Source organism: Prunus mume, linkage group LG2 (assembly GCF_029339155.1).
Source record: "Prunus mume cultivar Tortuosa linkage group LG2, ASM2933915v1, whole genome shotgun sequence".
NCBI classification, from domain to species: Eukaryota; Viridiplantae; Streptophyta; class Magnoliopsida; order Rosales; family Rosaceae; genus Prunus; species Prunus mume.
In genome coordinates, this window is record NC_142699.1 from 36,289,247 (window position 1) to 36,316,173 (window position 26,927).

General features: G+C 36.1%; 4 protein-coding genes and 1 non-coding gene across 6 annotated transcripts; 3 read left to right on the forward strand and 2 right to left on the reverse strand.

Annotated features, from left to right (window-relative positions):
- FASS (tonneau 2 (TON2)) lies at positions 1-4,828 on the forward strand. The gene is made up of 12 exons (XM_008224900.3): positions 1-374; positions 1,151-1,242; positions 1,428-1,490; positions 1,589-1,687; positions 1,947-2,105; positions 2,198-2,269; positions 2,430-2,562; positions 2,643-2,707; positions 2,835-2,910; positions 3,249-3,350; positions 3,611-3,803; positions 4,355-4,828. The coding sequence occupies exons 1-12, from the start codon at positions 236-238 to the stop codon at positions 4,593-4,595; spliced, it is 1,434 nt and encodes a 477-aa protein (XP_008223122.1). The 5' UTR covers positions 1-235; the 3' UTR covers positions 4,596-4,828.
- LOC148920187 (small nucleolar RNA snoR104) lies at positions 4,004-4,123 on the forward strand. Its single transcript, XR_016124800.1, has one exon. It is a non-coding gene; the product is annotated as a small nucleolar RNA snoR104 (small nucleolar RNA).
- On the reverse strand, positions 4,781-7,143 carry LOC103322940 (RING/U-box superfamily protein). 2 transcript variants are annotated; one of them, XM_089045140.1, is made up of 5 exons: positions 6,720-7,143; positions 6,509-6,628; positions 6,364-6,424; positions 6,007-6,260; positions 4,781-5,447 (listed from the first exon to the last, which is right to left on the reverse strand). In XM_089045140.1, exons 1-5 carry the CDS (start codon positions 7,067-7,069, stop codon positions 5,372-5,374), a joined length of 861 nt encoding a protein of 286 aa, XP_088901266.1. In that variant the 5' UTR covers positions 7,070-7,143; the 3' UTR covers positions 4,781-5,371. The 2 variants fall into 2 exon arrangements, with proteins under 2 accessions (XP_088901266.1, XP_008223121.2); XM_008224899.3 differs by having other exon boundaries at positions 6,364-6,421; positions 6,720-7,134.
- Positions 7,144-8,401: 1,258 nt separating this feature from the next.
- On the forward strand, positions 8,402-15,477 carry APC7 (tetratricopeptide repeat (TPR)-containing protein). Its single transcript, XM_008224898.2, has 18 exons — positions 8,402-8,603; positions 8,706-8,774; positions 8,859-8,909; positions 9,217-9,351; positions 9,467-9,529; positions 9,909-10,024; positions 10,805-10,889; positions 11,268-11,327; positions 11,594-11,639; positions 11,890-11,963; positions 12,571-12,621; positions 12,837-13,037; positions 13,116-13,160; positions 13,276-13,369; positions 13,521-13,666; positions 13,748-13,977; positions 14,360-14,420; positions 14,892-15,477. The coding sequence occupies exons 1-18, from the start codon at positions 8,535-8,537 to the stop codon at positions 14,976-14,978; spliced, it is 1,683 nt and encodes a 560-aa protein (XP_008223120.2). The 5' UTR covers positions 8,402-8,534; the 3' UTR covers positions 14,979-15,477.
- A 218-nt stretch (positions 15,478-15,695) lies between these two features.
- LOC103322938 (Galactose oxidase/kelch repeat superfamily protein) lies at positions 15,696-21,737 on the reverse strand. Its single transcript, XM_008224897.2, has 17 exons — positions 21,597-21,737; positions 21,349-21,437; positions 21,079-21,157; positions 20,846-20,998; positions 20,652-20,729; positions 20,397-20,501; positions 20,026-20,092; positions 19,872-19,933; positions 19,307-19,446; positions 19,045-19,171; positions 18,806-18,920; positions 18,537-18,625; positions 17,921-18,004; positions 17,496-17,843; positions 16,712-17,236; positions 16,550-16,609; positions 15,696-16,214 (listed from the first exon to the last, which is right to left on the reverse strand). The coding sequence occupies exons 2-17, from the start codon at positions 21,384-21,386 to the stop codon at positions 16,140-16,142; spliced, it is 2,145 nt and encodes a 714-aa protein (XP_008223119.2). The 5' UTR covers positions 21,387-21,437; positions 21,597-21,737; the 3' UTR covers positions 15,696-16,139.
- Positions 21,738-26,927: the final 5,190 nt, after the last annotated feature.

Consider the following 26,927-nt stretch of genomic DNA (forward strand, 5'->3'; position numbering starts at 1 on the left):
ATTCTATTCATATATTAAACAAAATCAGTTTACCCACCCAAAAAAAAAAAAAAAAAAAAACCTGAAAAATTAAACAAAGGCTTTTCTATGATGTTGCCACATTCCTCGGTAGATCCGGGTTCAAGCTAAGATCTTTTTCACTCTGCAAATCATATATGTCCCTGGCTCCTCCTAGCTAGGGCTTTGTTCAGCGAGTCTAATCGTACGCGAACTCTGAGTTGGCCCGAGTTCAGCAATGTACAGTGGGTCCAGTGATGGCGAAGGCCATGAGGCCGCGCAAAGGAAGATCCCGCCTGCTTCGTCCATGTTGTGGGTCCGGAACCTCCGCCGCTTCATCGGATCCGGTACCGGACTCGGATCCGAAGCCCTCATGGGTATTCTCCCTCACACTTCTCTCTCTCTCTCTCTCTCATTTCCACGCTTTTCATTCCAATTTTCGTTCTTTCTTTTTTGTCAAATATCGTTTTTCTGGGTATGCCGAGCTCAATGTATGTATGTGTATATGTGTGTATAGATATAGATATAGAACCATGTCTTACGCATTTGGGTTCTGTTTTTTGGAGCATTTAACTTTTCTCAATTTTTACTTTGTTCTAGATATAATGAACCATTATTAAGCTGTTTTCATAGTAATTAGGAACCTTGATTAGAACTGATAAATCGAGTGTGATCACACTTGTAAGATAAGATAATTAAAACAACACAAATAAGTGGGAAAACAGCCTTGAAGCTTCAATTTTTATGAGTGTGGGGGCTGATGTCGAGCTATCACAATTGCTCATTTGTGCTAATGGTTGAATTTTGGTATACACTAGACTGAGCCAATGGTTCATTTGTGTGCTAGCCAATTTCAAGAGTTCAGGTTGGTTTTCTCTCTCTGGTCTTTTAATGTGAAGTGTGAGGCACATGTTCATTGACCATTTGAGTCCCTTCCCAAGTTTTTAGTAGATATTTGACCTCTGTAATATGCTTTTATGAGTTCATCTGTGTGTGTGTGTGTCTGCAAGCTCGGATTAGAAACGGATTTTGTAATTTCAGCACGCACTTATGAAGCCAAGACATATGAAATCCACGCATATCCATCTTGATACTTTATTTTCTGCTTACGATTTAACTAAGTGTTTATGTATTTTGTCTTTTTCTTGTGTAGAGCTTGAAACAAAGAGAATCTTGCTTGATATTTTCAAAGAGAAGCAACAAAAAAGTGCTGAAGCTGGCACAATACCAAGTTTCTATAAGAAGGCATGTAGTAGGATTTTTGTTGTATTTTAATGATTCTGTTCATGCCTGGGAATTTGAGTGTGAAGGCATTACTTTTATGTCATAGAAAATTCAAAAAATAAATAAATTTTCATTTTGGTTTCACTCTTGTTATGTGCTCTTTCCTAGGCCCTTTATGACTTTCAAAGCTTTTTCCCTTTTTTCAGAAACCTGAAGATGGATCTATTAGTCACAGGGTCCAGAGGCTGGCAAAATATCGGTTTTTAAAGGTAATCATCTGGATTTCGTCGTTATTGTTGTTTTATTACATTGGCCAAGTATCTAACATTAAGCTTTATTGGTGGCATTTACCCCGTTGTTTCTGCAGAAGCAATCAGATCTTTTGCTAAATGCTGATGATTTAGATGCTATGTGGGTTTGCTTAAGGGAAAATTGTGTGATTGATGATGCAACTGGTGCAGAAAAGGTCTGGTTTTCCATCTTAATCTTGTTTTCGATTTTTTCATATGTTGTAAATATCTCTTATGGGTTTCAAACAAATGGTTATTAATGTTTTATCAAAATCTTTAAAGAAGTTTAACATTGTAGTATTATGGTATCTCATCTACTTCCATTATTTTATCATCTGCGCTTCAGTTTATGGCTTTTGAATCATAATAACTTCTTAATTGAGTTGTTAGGTATCTGAGTGATTCTAATAAGTCCCCATATTTATCATTTTGTAGATGAATTATGAAGACTTTTGCCACATTGCCTCTGTATGTACAGAGCAGATAGGGCCCAAATGCCGTCGCTTTTTCAGCCCTTCCAATTTCATGAAGTTTGAGAAAGACGAACAAGGAAGAATTGCCATTCTGCCCTTTTACCTTTATGTGATGAGAACGGTGGGTCTAATTGATCATTAATTCACGTGGCTTTTTCTTGCAGTCTGAATTATAAAAGTCTGGAATGCTACTTACTATTTTTCACCTTCCAGGTTTCACTTACCCAAGCTAGAATTGACATGAGCGAGCTTGATGAGGATTCTGATGGTTTCCTTCAACCTCAAGTATGAACTTATTGCAAAGTTTGAGCGTCTAAGGGTTATATTAGAATATTGAGCCTTTTTCTGTGGCTACGTTATCTTTCAGTATGATGTTTAACGGAGAAAAAATGTGTTATTTTTCTCCATCCTTGGCTATAACTGTATTGATCTTGTTTTTCTTCAGGAAATGGAGGCCTATATACGAGGTCTTATACCTAATCTGGCTCAATTACGGGACATGCCTGCAAGCTTTGTTCAAATGTATTGCCGCATAGCTGCGCAGAAGTTCTTCTTCTTCTGCGACCCTCATAGACGAGGTTTGACATTAATCAGCGATACTGCATTTGATAATTTTTCCTTTAGTTAAGAAAAATTTACACCTTGTTTTTGCGTACAGGAAAAGCATGCATAAAAAAGGTGTTATTAAGTAATTGTCTCCAGGAACTAATGGAACTGCACCAGGTAGGTTGTGAAAGAATCTGTCAAAACATTCTATGTTACAAATTGTACCATCTTTATGAGGTATATATACTGCAATAAATTCTGCTCTTCTGCTTACTATGTGCTCTGTACTTTGATTCAATAATAGGAAAGTGAGGAAGAAGTCACTGACACTGAGCAAGCTGAAAACTGGTTCTCTATGGCATCTGCCAAGCGCGTATGTGGTGCGTAGTTTTCATGTCTCTGGGTTCCATTTTCGTTCCTCGTTTGCTGTTGTCTAATTGATTAGCTTCTGTATGTGAGTTATTTGTGTTGCTATTCAAGTGTAACACAAGCATTATATTATTTTGATTTATTCTTCATGGTCTTGTGTCTCCAAGTCGTTATTTGTGTTCTAGATATCTTCATCCAAGTCGTTACAAGTCATGAGTTTGCCAATGCTAAAGTCCCATGCTCAATATATGTCTGGCACTCTTGAGCTCGAAATGTGATGGTTATAACTGAAAACTTAAAAAAAAAACTCTAATTCCTATAGCTGATTGCAATCCTGTGCTTTCTGTAGACATCTTCATTTTGCTTGATAAAGATAACAATGGAACATTGAGCAAGCAGGAGCTTCGAGAATATGCGGATGGGGCATTGACTGAAATTATCATTGAAAGAGGTATGCATAAAAACTTAAAACATCCATTATTTGTACAAGGTGCATATTAATTTACTCAAAAATGCTAAGAAATAGTATGGAATCTATATTTGAGGATGCCCGACCTGATTTACCTTACTTCAGGTCGCACATTTCCTCATGGTACCGTAAAGCTATAGCATCATGTATAAATCAATAGCGGTCTAAATGTTATAATGCATCCTGTATTTACTTTTTTAGTTCTGTTTATTCATGCTTTGCATTTGATATGCCCTCAATAGTGTTTGATGAGCATGTTCGACGAGGAAAAGTTGGGGGAGCAAGTTCAAGGGAGATGGACTTTGATAGTTATCTGGACTTTGTTCTGGCCTTAGAAAACAAAGACACTCCAGAAGGGTTAACATATTTGTTTCGATGTCTTGATCTTAACGGGAGGGGTTACCTTACAACAGCTGATATACACTCTCTTTTCAGGTAAGTTTTGTCTTCTGCTTTTAACTTGTTTGTGGGGTGACTTAAAAGAAACCCAAAAGAAAAGAAAATTTTATCTTGTCATTCGTAGGACTTATGTTAGATTTTATTCTATGATTTGCTTGGCTGCCGTTGCAAAATGTGAGGATAGCTTTTCACCATGTTCTGAGCAATCAAGCAGAGCCAAATATGGAAGTAAAGAAGAGGAGCATCCAAAAGTTGGGATGTTACCTGATACAATCTTCCTACAGAAAATCTCTGTAGTATTTTCCTGCTTGCAGTACTTAGCAATATCTGCAAGTCTCAGATTATCAGAGACATGAATACTTAACAACCTATAAGATCTTTAGTGCCATTCAATCAAGTGGCAAAATCAGAGATTTGTCCTTGGAGAGGGGTGAAGCAAAAAATATGATATGTTTTATAGTAGTTCATCCTGGTCCCCAAGTAGTTCATCCAATGCATTAAATAGTATGCAATTCCAGATATGAGTTGGCACTGATCACTTAGCATGTTGTGTCGGCTGAAAGATATTTTTTGGACTTATGAAACAGGGATGTACATCAGAAATGGATCGAGGGTGGAAACTATGAATTGTGTATTGAGGACGTAAGGGACGAAATCTGGGACATGGTTAAGCCAGCTGATCCACTACGGATAACGTTGGCTGATTTACTAGCTTGCAAACAAGGTGGCACTGTAGCCAGTATGCTCATAGATGTGCGTGGTTTCTGGGCGCATGACAATAGAGAAAATCTTCTTCAGGAAGAGGAGGAACCCGAAGAAGAATCGTAAATACACTTGATGACTTGAAAGTTTGTTCCTTTACTAACAAATTTAGGGGGTTTTGTCTTCTTTCGGTTTTTGGTTTTTTAATTGTGTTAACGAGATGAATTGCGTTGAATTGTAGCTATCCTTGTAGTACTGTGTATTGCATCGAATTGTAGCTGTAGCTATCCTTGTAGTACTGCGTAAGTCAATGTGAAATGTAAAATAATAATATAGCTGATTGTTGATTGGAGTGCTCACTCTCTCTCTCTCTCTCTCTCTCCCCAACAATTTAACTGTGATAATTGACAGACTTTTTTAACAACCAAGAAATGGGTGGAATATCCCAAAACATGCCAATCCTGTAACTAGTCCTTTTCAAATTTGCCCATATGCAGAAACAGCATCTCGCTAATCTTCTAACGCATTTGAGGACCAAGTAATGTAACTCGAATACCTCCTTGAGTGATCTTCTCGTTGGTCTTGCACAAGCAGAAGCACTAATCATTGTACCAATAATGACCCACCAAGCAACTCCAGCTAACATGAGATTGTGAGTTAATAAGAAATCAGGCCCTGCTTCTTGAATCCTTCCACTAGCTTTTGGCATAAAGGCAACTTCAAATTTTGTTGCCGTTAAAAATTAAAGCCCTCATTAAGCTTTACTCGTTACCCTCTCTAATGACCCGGCAAATGCATCACATGCCTTACGCAAGCAGTTGGCCGCTCTAACTTCCTCGTTGAGGAGACCACCATATCTTCCTACGTATAGGCAAGTCACAAATTAGTCTGAAGTTTCTTCTCTACATTCGACGGAGCCTTTTATACTCAACCACTGCATCATAGGTTTCCATGTTAAACGAACTCTCGGCAAAACATCTGCAGGGCAATTGTTTCCAGTTAGAAAACATTTACATGCAAAGCAACAAATGGAAAATATAGATTACTTGCTTTCTTCACCTCTACAGAGCCATCTATTTTTAGAGATAAAAAATTTGAGTTGAAGCATAGACTACAGTGCCACTAAGCCATGTCGCATCTTACCTAATTAATTGGTGATAAACATTTACAACGATTCCACACCTAAGGTTGCTTACTTTTTTAATCAAAAACTGTTCACTTACTCTTTTAATCAAAAACTGTTCACATGTAACCCGGGTTCTTTCCTCTCTTTTAATCAAATATGATGGGCAACTACTTTTCTAACCACAAAGTGAATAAAGGCAACATACATTTTCCATTTAGGCAACTGAGTAAACTTCAGTTTATTCACAAGTAAACAAAAGCAACATAAAATTACAACGTCAGCTTAACTGACAAATATTAGATGATGCAAGGAACCAGCGAAAGATGACAGTAAACAGCCGTAAATTAAAGCAGGATAAGCATCAAACACAAATGCATTAAACGAATAAGCATTCTGAGGTCATTAAACTACCTTAGCTCGTGCCAAAACATATCAGTTCGATCAAGCAGAAAAGGGCGCAACCGTGCAAGGAAGTCATCTCGAACATCACACTGTCGTGAAGGGACATGACCCTCGTTTTCAAGGCTTGCAATGAAGAGTGAGGTGGCCACATGAACAATAATAGATGGATCTCGGTCTCTGAGAAGAGCCTGCAGCTCCCTACGAATCCATGGTTCTATTCTTTGCAAAATTCTCTCTTTAACACCGTCATTTATTGGTACACTCTGAAATTTCAAACGCAAAATACAATTCAATCCACCATTTCTTCACTAATCAGTCAACTGGGATATTAAATCAAACAAAGGGAGAGTAATGGCATGCACTAACCACTTGAAGACGACTTCTCGGAGCTGAAGGAACAGCTTGCAAGCGTCTTTCATATAGACTGCTTTTATAAATTAAAAAAGCTAAAAACTAAAAATTCCAATTGCCCAAATTAGCAAACAACAATAAAATCAGGGTGAAAAGTTACCTGACACGCCATTGAAGCTTCCTTTCGGCAATCACATCAGGAGTGACTGATCCTGGCCGTCCAAACGATCGCCGCCATGGCAAAGGCCTTGATCGCCTCCGTTCACTATTTCTCACATGCCTAATTATTTATAAACGAGCAAAATTTGAGCTCAAAATCACAATTTCAACAAAAGCGGAGGACCAAAAACTAAACATCTAGAAAATCTGACCTTGAAGGATGCTCTTCTTGTTGAAGTCTGAAGCTTCTAGAACTAGAAGTGCTATCCAGAGGTGGCAAAATCTCTCTGTGGAAGCTTCGAGAAGATAGGCTGATATGGGAGAACCAAGAATCGAAGTCGGCGTTGCAGAGAGGGCATTTTCGTCTCAACCCGCTCCATTTTCGAATGCATCGGACGCAGTAGGCGTGGTTACACGACGTGAGCACCGCTGCGCTGCGAGGTTCCAGGGCTCCCAAGCATATTGGACAATTTTTCCCTCGGATTGCCGGCCATATTACCCTCCCCACCAGCTTCTCGCGGCTCCTGCTTCTCTCCGATGGTTTTCTTGGAGACCCTTCCATAGAGAGAGAGACGCAGATTCAAGGCCCGAAGTATGCGCGTTTTTACAACCATTTGGGCCGAGGAATTAGATGTGGATCTGAGATGGGTTTGGGGTCAAAGTCCATCTGATGTGGGCTAAAGCTGTTTAGATCTGGATTTGGGTTTACGTTAATTGGCCAAGATAATGAACTTGCTTCCTTGCAGCCATGAATCCTCCTTCCCTAAATTAGATTATTACTTGTAAGTCGTAGTTCAACCACACAAAAAAAACATGCTTTTTTTCTTTCCTTGTTGAAAAAATCATTTTATTTGTGCTTTTTGTTTTTATATACATTTTTTGTGTATGTGCCCAAAACTTATTTATGCTATAATTGATATCATCTTCTTCCTTTTAATTTCATACTTGGTTGACAAAAATAAGAGAAAAACAAGTGAAATACAACACAATAAGATTATGAACCTTTTTGTTTTACTTTTGATTAATGAGAACGTAGAATTTGAACTATCACTAGACCAAATGCTAATTAGTCAAAACATGATATATTAGATGTGCAGATGAGGTTGACTTTTATATATTATTAAGAAGATAAGTTAACAAGTCGTGTTTGAGTTTAACAAAGTTGGCCAAGTTAGCTAGAGTGGATATACTCCCCACTTTGCACTCGAGTTCGAATCTTCCTCCCTTAGTTTAGATCAAATTAAAATAGAATATCACTTGTATAAAAAGAAAAGAAAAGAAAAAAAGTCATGTTTGAGTGTAGGCATTGTTTGGTTTATGAAAAAAGATGCTTGGGGATAGGAAATCAATTGATTTTCCATATTTGAAAAGCCATTGCCTAGCCCATGGGAAAGTAGGGGGAAAGTGAAGCCCTCCTAACTTAAGTTTTGTTTTTCCTGAACATGGGAAAATTTGGGAAAATGAGCCAATATTAAATACACATTTTTCATAACCATTTTATCCCCATTAAAAATTTAGAATTATAATATATCATTAGATGCATTTTTTATTATTTGATTTAATATCGGTATAATTGAAAAATTATATAAACTTTGTTTTCTATTCCTATTCAAAACAAACATATGAAAGGAAATAAATTGATATCTCTCGGTTACTTTCTTAACATTACCAAATGTGGGAAATGAATCTTCCATTTCCAATCCTTTGGGAAATTACGTGGAAAGTGATTTCTCATCAAATTCATTCCATGAACCAAACGGGTTTCATACCAAGTTGCCAAGTGTTGGCCTAATTGCTAGGAAACGACACAATTATCATTGCCGTTTTCTCAAAACATTGATTTAAATTTCGGAGAAATGAAGAATTATTACAAATCTATTTCGATGACCAAACACGCCCTTCATTTATACACCCAACTGACAGAGGAGACGGTGAGCGGGTTTTGGGTTAACTTCCAAACACTGACGCCAATCGGTTCAAAAAATTTCAGTGACAGAAGCAAAGCTTTCACTCAGTCACTCGCAGAAATGGACGTCCCAAAGGATCAAATCGCTACTCTAATGGAGCATGGTCTCTACAACTCAGCTCAGATTCTCGTAATCGTTCTTCTCCCCCCTCCTATTTCAAATTTTCTGCTTCTTTTTTTCCTTCAATTTTCGTGGTGATTGAAATGTTGTTTGTGTTTGGAAATTGGGTAGGGTTGTTTTCTTGTTTCTTCACCAGCTGCTAATGCCGAAGTAAACCCACACCTTAAAGCTGAAAGCTTGGTCAGAATCTTCAACTCCCATCCATGGCCCTCTCTCTCTCTCTCTCTCTATCGTTAAATTGCTCTATTTTTTTTTTTCGTACAGGTGCTTCTTGGAGATTCATTGTTTCGCGAGAGGGAGTATCGCAGAGCAATTGTAAGATAAACACACATTTTTCATTAATTTTATATTGTAATATACAAATTAGTGAACTTGCACAAAGCAAAAGACCCTTTTTATAGAACAAAAAAAAAAGTGGTCTTTTTTTGCAAGTACTGATTCTACTGATGACTAACTGTAAAGTAAGTGAGCTAAAGCCATTAGGTGAAAAAGTCCATTTGGTAGTTATACTCATGTTAAGAACCGTATGCAACCAACTTGGGATTTGTTTCTTTAGCTAATTATGCTGTTACATTATAGATTTTGAAAGATTATATAATTCATTTTTCTTGTTCGCTGACAGCATACGTATAAGCAAGCATTGCAATTTTGCAAGATGATTTCCAAAACAAATGCAACATCTACCAGAAGTTCATTGTCATCAAACAGGTCCTCTTCTCCAAATTTTTTTAACATTTCAGGAATTAATGAGAATGAGGTAGGCTGATTTCATTTGCCAAATAGTTATTTTCTATGTTGAGCTTTTTCAGAGGATAATGGTGTTTCTTTTCTGTTTGGCGCTATTTATACAAAGTCCCCTTCTTACATGACAGGTGAAGTTCAAAATTGCATCCTGTCATTTTTCGCTTGGTGAGAATGGAGCAGCCCTTTCTGAGGTACAGACACACATGCACTAATGTTTATGGGCAAGGCAAATCCTACTATAATTTGTGTAAACTATTCAGGTCTGAGTACGAGAATCTTGATAGTTCCAATGTAAATTTTGTTGGTTTTAATCAGGGATTGCTTCCTTGTCTTTTGTTTTATCTGTTTTCTATTTATTTCTCCTAAATATATAACCTATTAGCATAGTCCCACATTGACGGGGTACCTTTTGGAATATGTCATATATAAACACATGGCTCTTTCCTTGTAAGCTGGTTTTGCAAGGATAAGTTCTACCGATGGTTTATCTATATCTATATGTACTTATATTTCATATGGCACTTTTAGCACATTCACTTTGGGATCTAATGCCCTTTTAAAACTTTGCAGATGGACAACATTCCAAGCAAAGTGAGAAACTTGCAGATGAATCTGTTGATGGGAAAGCTTTATCGGTACTCTAGACAGAACCGTTCTGCTGTTTCTTGTTTCAAAGAATGTCTAAGGTTTGTCAATCAAATTGTGCATATCATCTTTCAACTCAGTTTGTATTTTAAGAAATGTAGATATCTTGAGATTCTCTTTTACTTGTATCTTTTATAAGCTCATGTGATCTTGGCATAAAATTCTAGAAATACTAGCTTCCGAACACGCTTTCCGTGTGATCTCTACGCTGCACTAATACTCCGAATCACAAGAATTACTGAGTTCTATGTTGATCTGGAGTAGGCAGTATTAGATTCTTCCTGAGCATTATTATTTTTAAGACTTGGATACTGTAATTGAAGTAATTACAGGGTGATGGTCAAGGTCACAGATTCAGAATTCACTGTACCCTAACCTCTCTCCCCCCCCCCCCCTCTCTCTCTCTCTCTCTCTCTCTCTCTCTCTCTCTCTCTCTCTCTCCATTGCATGATTTATAGGTGTTCTGTTTTGGTGAATATCTATGGCTTGCACACCCTTTAATTCGCCTCTAATATGCTTGACTTTTTCTGAGAGCGTCCTATGTAATTAAAGAAGGATATCACTGAAAATTACTTTTTAAAAGTTAGATATTACTATTGAATGTAAAAATCTTGGATTTCCTTCCCCTGCTCACTTAAGTATGGCTGGACTATACTCTCACAGAGATTATTGTTGTCATGTGAATTCTAGCTTTCCTGTTGCATCCTTGTTCATCTATGTCTACAATTGTGTTAATGCTTTTTTGGTTTGCTAGCTATCTCTATAGAATTAATATATTATCTTTTATATTCACGCTGCTTCATTTTTGGTGCTTTTGACAGGCATTGCCCTTATGTCATTGAGGCTATTGTAGCTTTAGCAGAACTTGGAGTTGCTGCCAAAGACATTATTTCCTTGATTCCTCAGGTTTTTTCGTGAAGCATGAAGCCATTTAAATTTAGCTGATCAAATCATTTTAGCATGTCTGGTGTCGTGTTAAGTTCTTTATATATTGGATGTCCTGTAAAGCTTGTCATAGTGAAGCTGTATTTGTCTTATGCTATATGTAGAAAAAGGAAAAAAAAGTTGCAGTGTTCATATGCGGCATATAACTTATCAATCTATAGTTCTCTGATTACATGTACAGGTCTCCTCTAAATGTTATTTGGATAAGTTGAATGTTGGAGCTCAAGACTCAATTTTGATTACAAAATATGATTGACTTTTATAATAAAATAGGAAATATTTTAAGAATGTCCAATGCCAATGTTTTTTTCAATTCCGTTTCTTGGCTTTCAATTTCAGACTCCAAATAGAAGCGGGAGGGCTCCATTTGATCACTTTGACTCAAGTCGCTGGCTACATGTAAGTAACCAATGAGGAAGCAGCGGTCATTTATTATAGCTAACACGTTGGACAATTTTTCCTCTTTTATGCTAAGCATGTTTAGATGGATTCATATCCACATGAAGTGCCCCACTCTTCTTGACAAATTTGTTAAGTTTGTTTGGCTGGACATATACTGGAAGGAGCTTTCTTTAGGCATAGTTATCACAGCACTGATTCATGACAAAATTTTGTTGGAGGAGGAAACCCTGTTACTGTTTTTACATTTGTTTTTCTTTGTGCAGCGCTATGTTGAGGCCCAGTGTTGCATTGCTTCGAACGATTACAAAGGTAAAAGGAATATTTCTTCTGTAATGTTGGGGATTTTGCATGGATAAAACTGGGGATTATTACTGTTGATTTCGCGTTGTACGATGTTCCTATATGGAAGTAGAAAGTTTTCATATCCTTTCCCATTCCTAGATTTAGTTTTGTGGAGTATTTATGGGAACTTCTACTTGCATTATTTGTTTGAGTAATAACTGATGATTAATGTCCACAACTTTTTACAGTTTATATTTATTTATTTTTGGTGTTGCAGGTGGTCTGGAACTCTTTACAGATCTTTTACAACGTTTCCCTAATAATTTACACCTGTTACTTGAAGTTGCAAAGGTTAGAACTGATTGTATGTGATCTATTTAGGTTTTTTTCTATGCTAAGAATGGTATTTTGTTGTCTACTGGTTTTGCTTGATAAGCAGAAAATATATGCATGTCACTGATTTCTGAATGAAGTTATCCTGATGGGAGGAGTAGGCTTCTGACAACGTTCTCTCATTTATATGGACCATGAATTTCTAGGTTTTTTGCAACGAGAGTTTCTGGGTTGTGTGTTTGCTTCTTTTAAGTTCTCAATCCTTTGCAGCTACTCTCAATTAGGTATAATTTGACAAAAAACAAAAATGAGTGGGCACTATTACGACCCACCAAAATGCTCAACCCTGAAAATTATAGTTTTATCCTTTATGCAAATTACCTGCGGGCATAACTTACTTTCGGAAATGTAGTTACATCTTTTTTTTAATTATTTCTGAAAATACTGACTTTTGGCCCTATGAAGAATACAACAAATTTCATTGAATGATTGCAAAGGGTACTTTTTATTCTAATTGCTTGGGTTAAATTTTTATATATGAGATCTTAAATTATAATTATACCATGTTGTTTCTAAAGAGATAGCATTTTAATTTCTGCTTTTGTATATATAATTACATGTGAAGGTTGAAGCTATTATTGGGAAAAATGATGAGGCTATAATGAATTTTGAAAAGGTAATTCATTTTTGAGTTATTATGGTAATTCAAGTGTTCATAGACCTCTCTCTCTCTCTCTCTCTCTCTCTCTCTCTCTCTCTCACACACACACACACACACACACACACACACAAAAACTCACTCCCACACACGCAAGCACGGTTGCACATACACTCTATGAATGCATGTCATGTAAATATGAACTCATACTTTCAAGTTTATGTTGTTTGCAGGCGCGATCTATTGATCCATATGTTGTAACATATATGGATGAGTATGCAATGCTTCTAAAAACAAAGTCTGATTTTTCAAAGCTAAACAAATTAGTGCATGATTTGCTGATAACTGATTCTACAAGGCCAGAAGTTTTTGTGGCCTTATCTGTACTTTGGGAAAGGAAAGATGAGAGAGGCTCTTTGTCCTATGCTGAGAAGGTCTGTTAATTAAAATAGTGTAAGCTTGGTGTTTTTTTCAATTATTCATCTCATAAGTTCCTTATTTATTTGCATCAGAGTATACGAATTGATGAGAGACACATAACGGGTTATATAATGAAGGTATTGATATGATCTTATATTTGATAGCCTGGGGCATCTGTGTTTATAAATATCTCAGTATCTTTCTTCTTGCCCTATTCTCAAATGATATAAAAAATTTCTTTCAACCTTTCAGGGTAACCTATTATTATCAATGAAGCGAGCAGAAGCTGCTGTAGTTGCCTTCAGGGCAGCTCAAGAGTTGAGACCTGATATTCGTTCATATCAAGGTGGGACTTGTGAAGGAAAATACTCACTTGCACGACACACATCTTATGTCTGTCACTGACTTATTTTTGTTTCATCCAAGCATTTTGTAAAGAGAGAAATATGTGAAGTAATTGCAGAAGCTAATGATCAGTAACTCAATTATGATTTCAGGTTTGGTTCATTCCTATTTAGCTCTCTCTAAAATCAAAGAGGCTTTATATGCTTCCAGGGAAGCTATGAAGGCTATGCCTCAATCTGCGAAGGCTCTAAAATTAGTAGGGGATGTGCATGCAAGTAACTCTAGTGGTAGGGAGAAGGTAAGCCTGTAATTAGATCATTTCAGCATGAGTTCAGAAATCAAGTTTTCCTCCTTATGAACTCAACTAATCTTGAAATAGGCAAAAAAGTTCTATGAGTCAGCCCTTAGGCTGGAACCTGGTTACCTTGGAGCTGCATTAGCTCTGGCTGAGCTACATGTTATTGAAGGCCGCAACGGGGATGCTGTGTCTCTGCTAGAACGATATCTTAAGGACTGGGCTGATGACTCTCTGCATGTTAAACTAGCTCAAGTATTTGCCGCAACAAATATGCTCCAAGAGGCGTTGTCACATTATGAAGATGCATTGAGGTTAACAGTTATATTTTATGTCCTGAATCACTTTTTCACTGTTAGTGTTAGGAATTAAAGTCTACATTCTCACGGAGCTTTTGCTAGGGTGTGTTTGGGTATGCTGTGGAAATTCAGTTGCTCCATAAATAGCATTTTAAGGTGAACGGCCTGAATATAATTAAGGTCATTAAAGAAGTTAAAAGCCAAGTATGGATGACATGGGATTATAAGTTAGTTTTCTTGAAACAACAGACTTTTGATCATATGCCTGCTGTAAAATATGGTCATTCACTATAGAGTGCTTTAATACACCCTGAATGACGTTGGAATATGCTGCCCTGGTATGATCATAAAATGACTAAAATGTGCGCAAAATTTTATTTCCTGCCATGCATTGCAGGATAAACCGACAGAATGAAGCTGCAAAAAAAGGTTTAGAGCGCTTAGAGAAGCAGATGAAGGTTTGTCCTGTTTATACTGCTTAAAGTGGATGATAGAATGTTTAGTGTAAATTGTTTAATGAAACTTTAGAAGTAATCTTCTTTTTTTTTGGTTGAAAAATCCACAAGTTTCAGTATTTGTGGTGTAGTGGATTCAAATACTTAAGAAAATAATTTCATTTCAAATTCACTCTTTAAATCACTCAACTAAAAAGGTTTTTTCTTTTTTAAAAATAAATTATCTTGTTTTGTATAGAAGAAGAGTACAATTTTTTTTTTCTTTCCAATCTGTTACAATTGACAAAAGTATCAAAATTCTGTTTTATTAATGTACTTTCAACATTAGGTGCAAACAAATTAAACTAAATACATCATTTTAAATCCACAAATCCAATTATTGTATTATATTTTAATGACGTTCTTAATTCCAAAATATTCAATAATGGTGATGCAATTCAGCAAGGTCAATTTTAAAAGTTGTTATTTCTCTAGGGGGTGGATCCCGATGCACCTGAAGAAGATGAAGAAAATGAGGTTGACGATGCTGATGGAGACCAAGAAGAGACTGAGCTTCTGTGAATTAAGCTAGCTAACGGTATTTTGTAAAGCTTTTGTGAAGAGACTGTAGTTGCAAAGAATGCCAGTTGGGGGTTGCTGCTCTGCAATGAAGTTGACACCCCTAAGAAATGCTTTCTTTTCCGATATATTTCTCGGTATCACGTCATGCAACCAACAGAATTTTTTGTATTAATATGGTACAAATGGCCTAAGGTCATGCTGCGTAGATAGGGAGCAAGAAAGAGTATTCACCATTGGCTGCAGAGTTACAATCTTCATGACAGGCAAATCCTTCGCATAGTGGCAAGTTGGCAACCCTGTGTCATTTCCATTTCCTTACAAATTTTGTTACATCATTTAGTGTCATATAGTGTATTTTCTTTGTGATCTCATGTTACAACTTGTATAAAGTGGAGCCCTTCACAACTAATTTAAGTACAATATGAAGAATGATTAGCGCATGTTATCGACATTTTGCATCTGCCTTTTTATTTATGTAGTTTTTATATAATTCTTGTAAGTTTTAGAATTCTTTTTCTCCATTTTATCAGGATGGAAACAACGTTAACGTGATTGAATCATCCAATTCAACCTACAAGAAATATTTTCAGTTTGCAATCCTCTTTTTTTATTTGTCCCTTGCAATATTTGGATTTAAATGTTCCTGCAAATTTGGTAAATATGGCTGCCTTCGGTGCAATGTCGTCTTTACATAAAATTGTGTCGTCTATCAAATAGTTATTGCTAACAGATGAGGATTTATTGGTTAGCAGCCAATGGTAATAAGTATCGCTGCCCAAAAAGGGTACAATGTGCACAGAAATTAGCTTCTCAGTCGCCATTAGACACAGAATCAACGTTTTCCTCATCTGAAAGTGGAAAAAGCTCACAAAATGTAGCATATCTGCTTTCGTTTTAAGCTTTTGACCAAAAAAGAAACATACATGTTTAAGGTGACTGGTTGATACAGTTATGTACATGGTAGAAGAAGTAGGATTCCCCACAACAAGCTCTTGAGGTGAGTGACTGGGCTCGTAACCAAGCAACGATTGAGGCGGCTTGACGTCTGCTATGGGTTGGGGCCTGTGCCATTGGAGTGCAGTTGTGATTTGTTCCAGTCCCCTGCTCGCCTTTCATTAGATATTTAAGTCCCTAAACTCTAAACTCTTTGTTTTCTAGAGACTAGAAAGGTTTCCTTGGGGTAGGTGCTCGGTTCTCCATAGATTGCAATCTTTGTTTGAGATGAAAGACTTCAACCTGCATGGCAACATGAAGGGATGGCGACGGTGGCTTAAAACAAATCAGGGAGGAGAAAACAAGTCTAATTTTAACAAGTGAAGGATAAAAAGGTTTTATAACTTCCATGTATTGGATTCAACTCCTGATATATGTAAAATGAGGTTATTAAAGGGGAAAAACAAAATTAAGAACTAAACGTCTAAACCTATGATATATGGATTTTGGTAAAATGGCACATGCATTGTAAAGTTTCGAGGTAAATTATTTTGAAGAAGAGCTGCCATAAAAGATGCTATAAGAGTTTTAATGTAAAGCAACATTCAGCAGAAATTTCACCCCTATCAAAGCCATACCTGTAGTTGGAATGCCCTTGCTCGTTCACCTGCAAGCACTCCTCTAGTTGAATGGAGCTCCTGCATTTATATTTAATCACCAGAATTCATTTGAATTGGTTAATGTAATAAGTGATAACTTGGATACTAAATGAGAACATTAAAGTGCGATGTTCACAATACCTTCTGAGTATCATCCAAAACTGCCTTGAGGAAAGCCACATCGTGTTCAAGCCTCACATTGTCAGAATGAACAATATTTGAGAGGTTGTTAGCCTCTTCTTGTGCTATCTCTACACCAGCAACTTTTTCCTTGAGCAATTCCATCTCCTTTGCAGTGTCTGCCAATTTTCTCTCCATCTCCTGTCTGCTCTTGAGGGCAGATGATAAATTTTTCTCAGCCGCTTCTCGGCTGGTCAATGCAGCAGCTAACTGCCCTTCTAAAATTCCATTCTTTCTTATTAGTGAAGCCATCTTTGATTCATAATAGTGGTAAATACTTGACGGAGCTGATAGGGCCCCTGGTTTACTATCAGTTTCTAGGAACATTGCATCATTGTTATCAACTGAAAGGTTTCCGATTCCATGATTGTGATGATTTGAATTTTCATACTCATATCCAGAGAGCATTTCCTCCGAATAGAGTCTACTTCCAAGTACGTTAGTCTGGACTCCTGAATCAGATTGACTGTTTTTCTTTTCTGTTGGCTGAAATGAATATAATATTTAAGTCAGTACATCATTGAAGCAGGTTAAATTACAACTCAAAATGACTGGGCACAATGGAACAGATTTGTAAGGCAACCCCCAACAGTCTTTGGGCAATCTAAGGAACGCAAAGCAAAACTGAACTCAAAACTTTCTTCAAACCATATAAGTTTCGTCTTGCAACTTGATTCTTAACTTGTGATAGAGAAGGTAACATAAGTCAGATGGTAGTTAGTTAAGAAAAACTTCTGCAACTTACCTGTGAGAAAGAACTTTCATCTTCAGAACTCTTTACCACCTTAACAGTCGTGTTGTATTCTTCGTCATTATGGAATTGTTTCCTGAGTGAAACATTACCAGAAACAGGATTTGGATCAACAAGCAAGGACTCCGACAAAGATTTTCTTCCAGAACCATGATGTTCAATTGCAGATGCAAGATTTTGTCTTGTAACCGAATTAACTGAGCGCTGAGAAGAACCATTATTTAGTTGACCAACCATGCCAGTGGATAAGCGTTTCTCAGGCAACAGAGTTCCAGGGACTTTGCTGGGAAAAGATCGACGACTCATGGATGATTCATTCTTTTCCATAGTCAGTACTTCAACCTGCAACAAATTTTTTGAGGGAATAAGGCACGTTTAATGAGAAATCAACTAAACTATAAACATGAGTTTCTACAAACCTGATTTGTTGGCTCCTTTCTGCATCCACCAAATGAAACAAGAAAATCTTTTTCTTTGTGTTGCACAAGCTCTAGGCTGAAACCCTGAGAATGCAACATAAGAACAATGCATAAAGTAACAACCAAAGAATTATGTTCATGCTGCCATAAGAATGGAAAATTTTCATAATTGGAACTTGCAGGGATCGACCATAGCCCTTATATGAGGGACAGAGTACCCATCCTAGGACTCTCATCCCCACTCAACCCTTGTAATATTTGTTTTGCTATTACAGTATCTCTGTTCTTATTGTACGTTTACCTTACATATCCCCAAGTATGTAAGGCAGGGATGGGAATCCTAACCTTTAGACAAAGCACAAGCAGGGAACCACCTTTGTCCCTGCCCTGCCTCAGTGTCAATTTTATTCATGCATTCCATAAGCTAGTTTTACTGACATCATGTAGTGTTCGAAAATGACATCTATTTAGACTACATATAAAAAAGAGTATTTGTTTTATAAGTTAAAAAATGTGTTAAACAAGAAGAACATTGCTAAAACTGCGGTATTTTAAAGGAAAATAAAACATCAAAACCTATGAAAATTATGGCAAAGGTAAAAATAGCATTGCACACCTTATTGGCAGTGATTGAAGAAGGAGGTGATGCAATGGCCACTGACCACTCAAATGTCAAGATATCAAAGATCAGAGTCTCCGCATGTCCTGGAAAGATTAGAAAAAAATTGCATTAAGGGATATGCTTGGATATCAAATTCACAAATTTTTTAATTTTTCAAAGCTGACATTAAGGAAGCATAACAATCATGCATATCATATGTAAAAGCTCAACGTTATAGAAACAGGTAAAAAGGTTCAAGCATGTCTTTCAGTTATGAGGCATACGTTTTTTCTTGCTTCCACCCCCAACAATATACCATTTGGTTCCACATAGGACCCCACAGCTACCACCTCTAGGTGATGGATGGAAACCTCGTTTCTTTATTCTTGACCATACCATCTGTGGAAAAAGTCCATCAGCACGTCACAGATAAACATCAAATTCTCATCCATAACGAGTTGAAATGTTTGGCCACAAAATCCAGTATTTTAAAAGATATAAGAATGAGAGAGAATTCACACACAGTTTCAAAGTCAAGTGAATACAGATCACTCAAAGTCCTGGATTTTGATGTGCCTCCAAATACAAAAAGAGTCTTATCATCATAAAGAGCTGCCACATGATTGGACCTTGGAGATGGTCCTGTTCCTCTGCACGCATATCAAGAAATTAAAAAGTTTACAAAGAATCTTAGTTAAAAGGTTCCTGCAACAAGGGTTTCCATAAAAGGAAAGAGGTTAACATTAGAACAATGAATTTCACACAATATAGCAAAACTCACTCACGTGCAATGAAGAGGTAGCCATGTCAAGGACTTCAGATCAAACATATGCAGATCATTCAGCTTCCTCCTTTTAGCATCTTCACCCCCGAATAGGATCAATACAGAGCTTGCCCTGACAACTGTGTGACCAGTGCGAGCAACCTGCCATGCATGAGATGTGGGTGGGACTGCTTAGCATTAAACTATCACACTCCGTTAAATTATCATTAGGTCACTAATTCAAAGTTACTGAGGCAGACAATAAGTTACAGAGACAATGTAGTAATTACTTAATGGTTCAATAAGTGGATGCCATGTCCTTTTAGCATCTTCACCCCTAGCGTTTATGGTGTCTTGGTGTTTTCATGGATTTTTTACTATTATTAACTACATATAACTGAGGTCAAATTTGGCCTTTTAAGAAAATAATTAAACTGAGGTCAGTTTTTTACTCACAGTAGATTAACGGTGGGGTGTACATGCAACATAATTAAAACTCAAGTAGTCGTGATATAAGTGTAAGGCCTAAGTCGAAATTATGCTAAACCCCAAGAATGTTTGTGTAATTAACTCGTTAAAAGAAGTACCGGTACATCGCCCTTAGCTTCCATATGAGACCAGCATTCTGTCTCTGTGTCAAATGCCCAAACTGCAAAATGAAAGAACAATTGGACAACTTCATACAAGCACAAGCCAAAAAAAAGGGTGATGATTTTGTGAGCTTCAAGACAGAACTTTAACCTGAAATTTTTTCGTTCCCAGGTTCAGTTTTTCCTCCAATAAGGAGTGCCTTTTTTCCCCAAGACACCTAGACAAGAGAAAGAACGAACAAAACTTTCAAAAGATCAACCAATCTGATTTACCTAGACATTGTTATTGATTCCAATTTATGATATGGTAACTCTTTTCCTTGGTATTCTTTCAGATTTTAAGTTCATAGCTTTCTAGGAAACCTGCTCCCCAAATTCCTCATCTACACGGGTTTTGATATCCAATGTGTCTCACCAGGCAATATATTCAATTTATCATAGCAAAGTATACGCTGGAGCACCATAACAGATGAAAAGAAAAACAAACATGACACAACATTTGGTACAAATATATGATTGTACCATTCTGTGGCCCTTGCATGCAGGGATCTTTAATGGTAGACTGCTCGGTGACAAGTAAAGCTTTGACGAAGCTGTGGTCCAGGTAAAACTGTCGAAATTAAGCACCTGATGCAATTGGAAACACCAGCTGTTATTGTATATTCAACATAATGATTTGCAACATGAGTCCCCATTGAATTCATTATCATATAAAAGCCAAAGATAGCTTCTCCAAGTTTAAATAATTCCCTTGAGGCATAAGGAACATTATCCTACCTGTACATCATCTAGCAATTCATTCCCAGATTCACCACCAACCACTATCATCTTGTTCCCAATTACAGCTGCGGCATGCTATGCAGGAACATTAAACACAAAGCTTTCAATTTCAGCAACACCATCAAAACAAATCAATTAAATCAATGCACCATGTGAGGCAATTACAGGACCAAGTATCAATAACAATTTACATTGAAGCGGGGCGTTGGCTTGTCCCCAGAAACTGACAACACCATCCAATTCTCGGAGCTCCCCATTGTAGAATTATTAATCTCAGGGGCAGCAGACGAACACTGGTGATCGAGCTCATCAGAATTACTACTTGCAGGCGCATCACATTCACTCTGGAAATTTCAAATAAGCTTAGTGCAGGACTGATTGAGGCCAAATTAACTTATATGCAAAACAAAGCTAAAGGCCTTACATTGGAGTTTTTATTTCGTTTCGGTTGTCTTATGGGGCTTCTAGTTCCCTGAGCAGAGTCTGAGAGCTGGACTTTTAATCTGAGCCCACACAAACACACTGATTTTTTACTTTTATCACAAATTTTATATCAAAGTTTCAATGCCACAACATTCACTGATTAAGAGGTATAAACTGAAGGAAAAATAGCTCAAAATTTTCAACAACAAAAAAAAACAAGAGAGGTCAAAGTGGAGATAAAGCAGAAAATAGAATAAGAAGAAAAGGTCACCGTCCAAGCTTCAAGCGTCTGCGAGAAAAACCGAACATTTTTGTTGGGGAAACAAGAGCTTCAACAGTAGGAAAGAACCTCTTCTTTTCCTAAACAAGCACAAACATCAAAGAAAATTCCTAAATTTCAGAGAGCAAGCTACATTCTTCGAGTATGAGAGAATCTAGCGCCATTCAAGTTCTTAAACCCAGTAAAATCAGAAAAATAAAAAGTATATTTCTTTTAGGGAGATAAGAGCAAGTAAGTACCCTCTGTTTGGTAGCCGAGAAAGTGAAGGAAAACGAACAAGAGAAAAATCACGAATCACGAGCTTGTTTTAGTGTTATCTCTCTTTCTCACTCTCTAGTCTCTCAGTAAGTGAGCTGGAGGTCTGGGGACACTGTAACAAGAAGAGCAGAGGTAAGATGCGTACGTTAGCATCTTCCCGTAGGTTGTCTTGTAGTGGATCATATGATTTTTCTTTCTTTTTATTTTTTTGTCGAAATTATCATAACAAGCAATTTGTATTTAGTATGTTGCAAAAAAGAAATAAATTTTATTTTGGTGGTGTGAAGTGTGAACGACCGTTGGGTGAAGAAGAGCGCGGTTTAAATATTCGAGGTATTTCCTAAACAGGCCTTTATTGTATGCGGCAGTGGGTCCCGCGGGGATGCGTTGGGACTTGGGGGGTTTTCAGCTGATGATCAAATCTCTGTTTTACCTCCACTTTAAAACTAACTGACAATAATGTGAGATATTTTCATATTTAAAAATGTTCAATAATTCTAATAAATAAGATTTGGTGTGTAAAAACATTGGATTTCTACCACTTTTTTCCAAAAAAATTAATTTGTTTTATACTATTAAAAGCAAAGGCAATTGCTATTAATTTCTGTTTAACAACATACTAATTTTCTTATTTTTGTTTATTAGAAAAAAATATATTAATGACAATTTGATAATAAACACATTTTGTGCTTCTAGTTTTGCCCATGAAACAAACAACGAAGTACTCAAACTCGAGGTTTTAGCAATAGAGGAGTATGATACCATGCGTTTCGTAAGGGAAATCTTTTAAATACTTGTACCAACAATCTAAACTTCAGTATTTATTAGAATTATAGATGTTTGGATGAAAAGTTTATAAATATCCTATAAATACTTGTGCCTAGCCTATAAATACTTGTAGGGCAACTCTTTTAAATACTTGTAATTAGGGAAACTCTTTTAAATACTTGTACCTAGCCTATAAATATCATGTTGTCTTATGGAGGTTTGGATGAAAAGTTTGAAGAAACATAGAGAATACAAGAAAAAATTCTCTGTATAATTTTTTATTTCTCTCTTCTGAATGAGTTACAAAGCTAAGCTTCAGTATTTATACTGAGCTTTTACAACTAATAACTATTATAAAAATTATAGTTTTCTTCTTTCCGTAAAATCAAATACAAAAACCTTTATATTATAAATAACATATCATTAAGGTACAGTGAAACGGAAGAAAAACAAATTGATAGGTAAGTAAAAGCAAAATAAATTATAAGTAAGAAAGTGAGCTTAGTACAGTGAAGCATGTCAAAGAAGTTGTCTTAAAGCCTTTGTAGCCTCCGTATGTGCAGGTACTGACTGTTTACAAGACTCCAAAACAAGACCCTAAGCTCAAGATCTGCTATGAGCACATTCATAGACGGATATGTTTCCAAGTTACATAACCATTGCCCAAAAATACTAATAGAAAGCGGAGAATAGATATAAAAGCAGAAAATAAGGGAATCGAATTGTAGTGGTGATTGTGGTATGTGATATTCTGATGGTATTGTAGTTGTTCAAATGCGAAGGAGGAGTGGTCTTTTATAGGCATCCAAGAACAAGTCACCTTCGCCACATTAAACCAGAAAATTAAGTAATTCAATATAGAAATAATACCTTAAAATTAAATATGTATAATCCCCATAATAAATAAAATAAAACATCCAAAATAATTAAATAAATAAAAAATGTTAAATTTTTAAAACCTTTTAAAATTCCAACAACAACAACCAATCACGTGATTAGTTTCCTCCAATATTTTAATTTATTAGTGAAAATTATATATGAAAAATAAAAGTAATTATCTAATAGGATAATTCAATAAACGAGAGAATGCATTTAGACACAACACAAATTTTCCTCTCCCCTCTATATACATCTTTATGAGAACATTTTGAAATGGCATGAAATATTCATTTCCCGTTATTGCGGTATAAGTGTGATTTGTCAGGTAAAATGAAATTTCATATGATAAATCAGAAGAAATTTTTTATTTACGGGCATGCAATATGAATGAGTTCATTATTAGTATCAACATCAGTTGAGTCTCATATAATTAATTACTTATAGGTCTCATTTTTGTTTGATGATTTTTGTAGGTCTCATAGCCGCATTTTTATTTGATATTACGAATCATAATATAAGTAGAAGACATAATTGATATATCATCGGGACAGTACAGTATTGAAATAGCTTGGTTTTTATTTGCATGTGTAAGAAGACTGTACCTAACTTTGGAATTACTCCACAACCAACATGTCTTTGTTTTTTTCTTTCTTTGGTCGAACATATGTCTTTGTTGTATCTAATAAATAGGATAGTGACAATTAATTCCGTATTTTGCGTTTGTTGGCCCATTTCACGGGTTGTTTTTTTTATTCCCTTATTTTTAATATTGTTAGAATTTCAATAATTTTCGAGAAAGCGCTGCTAAAGAAGATGACGTGAGGCTTACAAGCCCAAATTACAGAGTCACCCAGATGAGAGAACCCAAATTACCCATTTGGCCTTTTCATTTCCATTGGTATAAGGGCGGAGTGGAGGTGTCGGCTGCTGGGCTGGGGTTGGGTGCGTTGTGGTGGCTGCTAGGCTGCTTATTTTTATATTTTATGTTCTAGTTTTTATAGAAGTTGTTTGTTCTACTCCGGAAAATTCATCCATGGCGGCCTGGAGTTGGCCACAGGATTGTTTTCGCGTGTTGTTATGTAGGCGTGCAAATAATGGTAGTGAAAACTCCAATAGAAAGTGATTGAAAAATGTAAAATGTGCTCCAAGATCGACTCTAATCAATCGATTGTGAATTGGGTGAGGAACTGACCCAATATAGATTCTTTTCTATGCCTCAATGAAGAGGACTTCAATATTTCTCTAGTGTGAAGATAAGAACAAGTAGAAAATTAAAATAACAAAAGTGAAAATGAGAAATATGATATGGAACTGAAGCTTTCTCCATTCAGTTCATTATCAATGCAAACTCAAAGTAAATGACAGATAATTGCCTTAAACTAAAGATTTCTCTATTCACTTCAGTGCAATTATAGATTTTGAAAGTAAATGACAGCAAACAACTTTGGAGCTGAAGATTTATCTATTCAGTTTATTGCGGTTTGCGTGAAAATAGAAAATAGAAAATATAAATGTAAATGACAAATGTTTATAAGATTTCCTTATTCATATAACATTAAGCAAAAATAGTAAATAAAGTCCGAAGATTTCTCTATTCAGACTTTGTACAGGAAATGTAAAGGATTTGGCTTAGCAACTAGGAATCAATCTCAAATGTTGGCAGATTAATAAACTAAAAAGATAACAATCATGAGTTGTCAAAACTGGTTATCTTGAAGAAAAGGCAAGGTGTTTTAAGCTCGAGGTTTTCAAGTGGTTGAAGCCGTTGAGTCTATTTAAGAGAGTTGAGCATCTTTGTTTTGATGACTTCTCCCTTTATTTATAAAGAAAAAGAGGCATGGTGTTAGGTCCAGCTGCCAATGAGAAGTACCCACTTGCTATTGCCTTTGGTGTGTGGGTTCAGGGGCGGAACCAAGTTAAAGGCTAATCTAGACCAGGGATGCTTTTGGGTGGAAAAAAATATCATACCTATATATTTGACTTGTTTTAAATATAGCCAAGTATATATTAACCTATTAAAATCCCAAAAAGACCAATTCTCTAAGAATTTAGTTGCATGGAAGTAATAAAAATATATAGTAAAATAAATATACTTTCAATTTCGTTGTTAAACACATTTTCATTTAGATAATATTAGTTTTCTTGTTGAATTTAATATGTATTTGTTTTATGTTAAAATTTATTGAAAATTAGTCAATGGAGTTACGAATTAGTGTAGTTTATATGATTTAATATACACTTTTATTTCTAGAAAGACTATAAAAATTGTAAGTACACAAAAAAAAGTTCATTAGCTTTACCCTAAAGACTTTAGCCAGCCCACCGGTTGAAAAATTCATAGTTTCACCCTTGAGTGAGTTGCTGAAAAAGCAAGTAAAACAAAAAAGAAGAAGTTGTTTTGGTGTTGTTCACTAAGTGAAGCTCCTCACGTGATTCAAAATTTCTTCAAAGCAACACTCCATTGTTTCCCTCCATCAGCAAGCATACTTTAATATATATATATATATATATTTTTTTTACTAAGTCCATGTCTCGCTCATGCACCTTCATTGACTTAACAAAAATTAACCAGCATGTCATTTAGCTTCTTCTTCGAATATGCTTTGATGTGTGATAATCCAAGCAAGCCATATTTATCAAAATGCTACAAAATTTGGATATGTTGTTCTACACACACGTAGGAACAACTGTCATGAAGAACGCGAATCAATTTGAGCACTGGAAAATACGATTTGGCATGACCCAATCTGACCGATCGTCACAGACATTTCCTTCGAACAGTCTTAAATATTTAATTCATTGAACACTCTACCCTTGTCTAACTGCTGTCAAATTTGGATACAACATAGTAGACACTCAGATGAACAACTTTCATGAAGAACGAACGTTCACTGGAAATTTTTAAGCTGCTCGTCACACTAGCCTTAGTGACTGCTTCTGCTCTCATCTGGTGTTTGCTTCGCTGAGGATTCAATATTGATTGAAATGCAGCCAATTTTGGATATGTTGTTAGGAAATATCCAGATGAACAACTTTCATGAAAAATTAAATTTCATTTGAGCATTGGAAGGTGCTCATCGGATTGGAAGTTTGACAAATTGAGCTGGAAACTATGTTTCAGTATTTCATGCCCAGAAGATTCAATACTTATCCAAGTGCTGTCAATTTTGGATATGTTGCAGTAGACGTCCAAATGAATTCAAATTCTGTCAATTTTTGATTGAAGTATGTGTAAGACTGCCAAACTTTGGAATTACTCTAGAATCAGCATACGTGTTTTTGTTGTATCTAATAAATTGGATAGTGACAATTAATTCTGTAATTTTCGTTTGTTCCCCATTTCACGGGTTGTCTTTTATTTATTTTAAAATTTAAATAAATTTTTAGAAAGTGGGTTAGGGCTGCAGGAATATAAGGGCGGACCCTGCTAAGAAGAGGAAGATGACATGAGGCCTGCAAGCCCAAATAACATGGGTTCCCAGAAGAGAACCCAATTCACTTGAGCTCAGAGCAATCGACTGGAATTCATCCCGACTCTCTCCTTAAAAAACAACTTGTTAGGATCTTAATTGTTACAAAAATTGTGGATTTGTTTGATACATACGGATGATTAAACTATTTCCAATTTGATTGATTTTTGCAGAAATGATCATTGAATTCCGATT